The sequence below is a fragment of the Curcuma longa genome, chromosome 6 (genome assembly GCF_044706935.1).
Source record: "Curcuma longa cultivar G26 ecotype Majalengka, Jawa Barat chromosome 6, ITB_CL_G26_1.1, whole genome shotgun sequence".
Taxonomy (NCBI): Eukaryota; Viridiplantae; Streptophyta; class Magnoliopsida; order Zingiberales; family Zingiberaceae; genus Curcuma; species Curcuma longa.
Genome location: NC_133866.1, coordinates 8,581,479 through 8,589,176, shown reverse-complemented (window position 1 = coordinate 8,589,176; position 7,698 = coordinate 8,581,479). Strand labels below are relative to the sequence as shown.

The window sequence follows — 7,698 nt, the reverse complement described above, 5'->3', positions numbered from 1 at the left end:
CAAATTCCATTAATCTTTCGAGGCATATCGGCAATAATGTACTTCGCTTGTTCAAAACTTTTATTAATAGAAGAAAGAGCTCGGTTCCATTAATTGAACTACAAATTCCAAATAAAAGTCATGATACAAAAAATCTTGGTCCACGCATATCAGCAAGTGAATCTTGGTCCATGCATATCAGCAAGTGAACAATTTGGCAAAATCTTAGGTAGCTCAGATAGGCATATCAGCAAATGCTTCAACGTCCACGCCGTCACGCCGTTTAAATTAGGGTGTACCTACAAGTAAAATGAAGGTGTAAAAAATGAATGCTAAAAACTCGGAAAAAAATATATTTGCAAGTAACTCACCCAATGAAGTGGCATTATTTGAATCTTGGTCCGTGTTTAACATGTGACACCTAGTCCGATAATGACCTTTCTCACCACAACGTGAACATTGACGCCGTTTAGCAACCTTTTTGGAAATTTCAATACCACTCTTCATTCTTGTTGCAATGTGAGGTCTACCCTTGGTCTTAACCGGCTGAGCAGGATCACGAATTGTAATATTTTCGCCGCTTTGAGTGTTAAAAGAAATTTGAGGATGTGCATTTCCTACAAAAACATTGAAACAAACGTGGCAAAACTATTACTTGGTCGTACATATTGGAAAATGAGTAAGATAGAATACCTGAGAAGACCGATTCACCATCTGCTTGAGACACATCATATGTTTGCAACGAATCCTTTTCATCAAGCTGTAACAAAATACCATCAAAGAATTTTTCTACCTGACCCATAACATCATCATGTCGTTTTGCTCGCCTCATCACATTCAACCACTTCGCAGAAACATTTAAATATCGTACAGATACATCTCTGGTGCTCCTGTTATCAGCATGAGATGATTTATATCTTGCATTGATTGTCCATCTCTTGCGTATTAAAGAATCCGGTAAGTCAACAACCTTCTTCTTCTTGAAAATATACAAAATATGCCTGCACGGGATGCCAAATGTCTCCATTCGTGCACAAGTACATGTTGAGATACTTGGTTCAACCACATTGAAGTCTACCCGATGCCAATGCTCCATTGGCACACTAAATGCACCAACCTGATAACTTGTAGTTACTCCACTCTTTTCCAATGTTTCATGAGTACATGCATTAGCTGCAAGATGCCACTCCCTTAAAAATTTCCCATTCATTATAGCAGTGTAAAATTTACCTGCTTTGACAACAAATGGGTGCGTATCATTACTGGAAGGCACCGTGTTTGAAGTCTTGAAATCAGCATCCTCTTCTGCCTGACGACGACTTGAAATTGCACTATCATACTGAAGCACAAATTTATCCAACGTCGTATTAGAATTAACAAAGCCATCAAAAAAACTATGAATGCTCTCACATCTACCACTTGTTGTCATCCCTGCAAAAAAAACATCCTTCAAGAAAGCTTTGGCCCAATGTTGACGCAAATGGTACATCCTATCCAACCAACTCCGACTCCCTGCACTTATTTCATACCTATCATAAAGAGTTGCCCACCTCCGCTCAAAATCATTTATTGTTCTACTCTTTAGAACCTCCTTCAAATCACTATTGAAATTAGGAAACCGCAAGGTCTCAGATTGAAGATGTTCGACCATATGCTTCCTAATATGCCAAGAACAAAAACGGTGACAAGTGTTAGGAAATACACGTTTCACTGCATTGCAAATAGCACCATCTTGATCTGTGATAATTGAAATGGGAACCTTATTAAACATACACCGCAAAAACTGTGTGAATAACCATACAAAGGTCTCCTCCTTCTCATCTTCTAACAATGCCCCACCAAACAATATTGATTGATAGTGATGATTCACACCAACGAATGGTGCGAATGGCATTTTAAACTTATTCGTACGATATGTAACATCAAAAACTAAAACGTCTCCAAAAGTGTAATATGACGCCCTAGATCTTCCATCAGCCCAAAAAACATTCCTTAGACTTCCATCCGAGTGCAAGTCCATAGCGAAGAAATGTGTATCATCAACTTCAGCTTTTTTCTTAAAATGTTGTATGATCCCATAACATTCCATTCCCAAATGCCTTTTACGCTCTATGCCTAACATGTTAGAAACTTGCTTAGACGATATTATTTCATCATCAACCCCTGAAATTACGGACACAACTTTCTTTATTTGAGTTGGTCGTAAACCATTTTGGTCAAGCTCTTCAACTAGCGACTTGCAAGCTTTTGACCGATGAATGATTTTGTGAGACCTATGTTTCCTTGTTTTCGAGGGAGATGTTAACTCATGAGAATGAGTGTCATCAAATCTTGTAATGGCCCAACCCCCACCTGGTATTGTAGAAATCTCCATCAAGGCTTTGCAATTCACTTTTGAACCTCTTACTTGCTTTCCTTGCGCTCTTATACTAGGTGTAGGGTCCTTACTATTCCCTGCTTTATTACAAGCATAACGATATCTTGTAATATCACCCGTGGTTCTAGACCTAGTGAAGTGTTGCTTTCTAATACCAAACCCAGTGACCAATGCATAACTATTATATGATGCATAAGCTTCCTCTGGCGATGAAAATTTCTTACCAACAATTATACCTTCTTCACTCACAATGTTTGGATCTTCCATAAGTACCTATGAATAGAATTCATCATGGTTAGTCTTAACAATCATATATGATGTAATAACCAACTATCCATTACAACCAAAATCTTAACTATAACCTACCTCATTATTGTCAGGCCCTGTATGATCATTGTTACCCCCATCAACATCAGCATACAATACTTCCTCTTCAAAATTGTAATTATCCAATGCTTCTTCCATTACTTGGATTAATCAAAAGACAAATCAGCACTAGAGTAGTAATTGAAGAAGCAACTTACTTAAACATTGCAATTGAAGTAGCAGCAACTTAAACATTCAATTAAAAATCCAAAGGTAACCTCTCGTTCGAAGAAGGCACTTGCAACAGCATTTACTTATAAATATCAATCAATGTTAAATTCAAGAAGTAAGAAAATAGACCTTATTTCTCCAACCCTCAAACCAAAGAAGCAGAGAAAAAAAATAAAGAAATAAAGAAAAAAAATACACCACACACGTTGGGGGGCAGATTTATAATATCATCTCCATGGACACTTCAAACACCATACACTTTTAATGGAAATGGAGTTGATAAAATAGAATAAAGGAAATAGACATACCAGTAATGGATTAACGATAGAGCTTTGATAATTAATGTTAAATTCGACGGAGCTGCTGCGGCTAGGGTTATGTCGAGATGCTCTGGAGAGAGAAGAAATGGGTTAGGGAGAGGTTATGTCGAGATGCTCTGGAGAGAGAAGAAATGGGCTGGATTTTTTTTTTTTTAAAAAGTCAGATTTTTATATAAATGTTTTGCCACGTGTCAGCACCCTATTGGGTGCTGATACATCTGTGCAGATGATGTGCAGATTTTAGGAAAACCCCATATATATATATATATATATATATATATATATATATATATATGTATATATATATATATATAATTTAATTTGATATTATATATATATATATATATATATCATAAATTTAATTTAGCTGTTTCCAACATATGATGAAATATAGAGAGTATATGATCGCGTAGGGTTGAGGGGCAATGCATATTGATATATAATCATTAGGGGACAAGACAAAGTTTGATAGAGACTCGCCAACGCCCGTTGCTAAGGCCGATTAAATAATCACCAGTGGAATAAAAGTATTGATGACTTCCATTCATTGATTTTTATAAAAGGATGCTGGGCATCTGGATTGGCCACCGTATGCGCTTTTCGATTTATCCTGGTGGTCGGTGGGAAACTTCCGTAGGACCGGAACAACCATCCCCAGGAATTGAGTTCATGAGACTGACTGGGATTTATCATTTTTTTTTATATATATTTTAGTAGGCTCATGGGTACTTATAATATGTTTTAAATTGAGTTGAATTGAAAATTTTTTAATCTGTCAAAATAGTGAACTGGCCCATCCTGTTCTTTCTCTTCATATGATAAATTTTTGACAGATCAATTAATCTAACTTATCAAACTGAATCAAAATACGTTGAGATATAAAAATAAATCTTAATTATTTCAGCAATTACTTTTATTCAAAAGTTATTGATGATTTATTTTATATTTATGTCAAATGAATACTATTTCACTCTTTAACAAATGTATTCATATTTCCTTTTAAAAAATTAAACTTTTTAAATCCATTATCGAGATGGGATCAAAAGTCTTTCATAATTAAAAAAAGCTTAAATTTGTTCTAAATTTACATTATTATATTTGTTGTGATTCTTGAATCCATTAATATTTTTATTTTTAAATTTGGAGCCTTAATAAAAATTAAAAGAAAAACCTAAAAATTACAAGACAACCTTAATATAAAAAGATTTAAAAAAATACTGAATTTTTTCTTTTTAAATATAGCTAATTACAATAGACAAAAATGAAAATGAAACAAAACGCTCGAAAGGAAAACAAAAACAAAAAATAGAAATTAAAAAATAAAATTCAAAAATCAGATGCTTTGATCAAAGTAGCTCTAAAGGTAGAAAGCACATGCCAATTACGTACTAATAGGGGTTCATGAGTCAAGAGTTTTTAGATATAATGATGCCCAACAAAGTGAAAGAAATTAAAAAACTTATTAGACTAGATTTAAACTCAATCTAACTTATCTAGGTACATTGGGTCAAAATTCATTAATGATTTAAATACTTTCATAATTTTGAAATTTTAGTATGGACAGTACTAAGAGAGTTTAAGGAAATTATATATTGATGATGTCTTAGAATAAATCAGAGATATTTAAGCTTACATAAGACACTGTGCCAAAAGTCACAAAGACTAAATATTTTAAATAGTTTTTCTAAATCAATAAGAATCATGAGTTAAGAGTTTTGAGTACGATGAGACTCAAAGGGAGAAAGAAACTTATTATCCTAGGTTTGAATTGAATTTAACTTGTGTATAGGTTTATCAATAAATTTTGATTACACTCCATTGGTGACTTAAATACTTCAAAGATATGATCAAGATAGTTTTAAAAAAGTTATTAGTATTATCGTAAAGTAAATCAAAAGTATCTAGATCTAACTATCATTGATATAGTCTTAGAATAAATTAGAGATGTGTTGGTCGAAAGTTGGTCGAAATATAACACTGTGTGACAAAGGCTAAATTTTTTGAACAGAATTTTCAAATTTATAGAGGTCATGAGTGAAGAATTTTGGGCTATGATAAAATTTAAGGGAGTAGAAGATAGTTATTAGATCAAAAGATTTGATCTTCCTTTGGAGTTGTTTAGAGTTGCATTGACCAAAGCATATCCAAGGTAATTTTTCTCTATTATTTATTTTTATGTTTGTTATTCTTTTTTTCTGCGTTTCCTTTTTTTTATTTTTTTTTTCTCTTCTAATTAGCTATTAAAAATATTGAGATTAATAACGTAGTTAGGGAGGGTGAATAGCAATTCACTTTGGTCTCCTAGTAAGCATACCACATGCATGAGCAAAGTTGAAACCTTTCGTCGATCACCTTTGCCGATCAATGGTCTCCTAGTAGATATCTCAAATCTTATAACTTACTTGGCCTTCATGAAATATGATCTTGGGATCTCCATACTCTTGAATATTAATTTTAAATGCAATTTAGTGGTGTCCAAAATACGATGATCATATACAATTAATGTTTATTATAGCCATTGGAAATGGAGTACAGCTCGAGGGGACATGGCCATGCTTATTGATAGATAAATCAAACAAGCTAAGGTGATGGAATCCGGCACGTTGTGTATGGTGGAGGTCCAAAGGTTAGGAGACAAGACAAAATAACTTTGACAGAGACCTGCCAACGCCCATTGCTAAGGCCAATTAATTAAATAAATGAATTGAATAGTTGACCCAGAAGACACAACCTTAACAATTTAAGTATTGGGAATGAGAGCCCAGGGTGTCGAACAAGCCCAATGACTAAGTCTACATAGCTAGGTTAAAAGCTACCATCACCTAAGGACATATTCTCTCTTCTACAAAAAAAAAAAAAAAAAAAAAAAAGATGGAATCCGCTACCTTAGCGGGCCCCACACGGTCGGTCTCACGACCATCTGTGAAGAGATATAAATCGAGAAACTGCAGTTGATCACGACGCAAGAGGGAAGGACATATTCTCTCAACTCCAACTTATAGTTGTCTTTGTTCCATGAGATCTTCTTAAGTCAAGTTTCTCGTTCTTCGGATGAACTACGTCCATGACACCCTTTCCATGTCATTTTTGTCGCTCCACTTGTGTATTCTATTTCCCAAGTATAATCTTCTCTAATGCTCCTAGCTCATTCTATAATCCCTTGGACGTATTTCATACCATCCCTCTATGATCTTTCAAAAATCTTGAGTCATCGAATTCTCAACGGCCTTGATCAAGTTAAGTCATCTCTATGTGTGTATATAGCTAAGTCTCTGCATATTCAAATACAATTGTTTGATCTAACTTAAATCCTTGCCCAAACATCAAAATTTGTAATCATACTAAATCATTCATGAGATTAAAAGTTCTAACAATCTCTTCTTTTTTATGTTTAACTATTTATTTAAATTAAAAAAATAACATTTAACCATTTATTTAAATTAGAAAAAAAAACATATAAAGAAATAATGACAAATTCCTAAACGGCGCACGTGAAATTTCAAAATGCCCAAAAGACGCACCTAAATTTTATTTTTCTCAAAAAAATGTACTTAGGTTTCATTTTTCTCAAAAGATGTGTATCATTCTCATTTTATCCCTCTAACAGTTGATTATTCCTTTCTCCTTTATCTGCAATAATTTCTTTCCCTTCCCTTTATTCTTAAATTAAATTAAACTTTATATATAATCCTTTAAATTTATTTATTTTTAATTTTAATTTTAAAACTTTAATAAAATATAAAAGAAGTTTAATAAAAAATTAAAAATATTTTTTATTTTTAATATCTAATTATAAAAACAATAAAAAATAAAAATAAAATTAATAATGACAGTTGCTTTTATTAATAAAAAATAATTTAAAAATAAAATAAAAAATGACTTTCATGTTGATTTTTAAAAATAAACACTACAATTTAAATACCAACATCGCTATGATATTAATTTTTAAACACCAGTACAAATATAGTGTTGGTGTTTAAAAACTCGTACTATTGTGGTGATGATGTTTAAAAATCAACAACACAACTTAAACACCAACATCACTATAGTGTTAATTTTTTTAAAATCAAACTGCAACTTAAACACCAACACCACTATTGTGTTGATTTTTAAAAATAATAAAGAAAGGTATATTTGGGCTCCGAAGCATTGCAGAAATTTATACGAGTTGGAATGGATCCAATCGAAACTCTCTAAGTCCATCAATAGATTTTGATCGAAACTCATTAATAGATCTAGAAGATTTGAATTTTTGAAAAGTTAATATGTAATGAAAGAGAGTAGTACAGTGAAGATATTTATGGTGTCTAGTCTGATTCTAACATTCTTATAATAAGTTATATGTATGTGTCAATTGTCTTAAAGTCATAAACTTTGAAAACTTTTTTATTACTATTGTTAACTTTAAGTTGATATCTCTAGACACGTATCGACTCCAGGGCACTTCAGAAACCTATGTAAATTTTTAGAATTTTATAAAACAAA

The 7,698-nt window shown here is 32.5% G+C and overlaps 1 protein-coding gene across 1 annotated transcript in view; it reads right to left on the bottom strand.

Moving 5' to 3' along the window:
- Positions 1-568: 568 nt before the first annotated feature.
- Positions 569-7,698, bottom strand: part of LOC141830558 (protein FAR1-RELATED SEQUENCE 5-like) — a 12,185-nt gene continuing 5,055 nt past the window's right edge. Inside the window, exons 2-3 of the mRNA XM_074717965.1 lie at positions 2,723-2,823; positions 569-2,629 (exon numbers count right to left, since the gene is read on the bottom strand). Of these exons, the coding sequence (XP_074574066.1) occupies positions 569-2,629; positions 2,723-2,823 (2,162 nt within the window). The remainder of the gene's footprint in view (positions 2,630-2,722; positions 2,824-7,698) is intronic.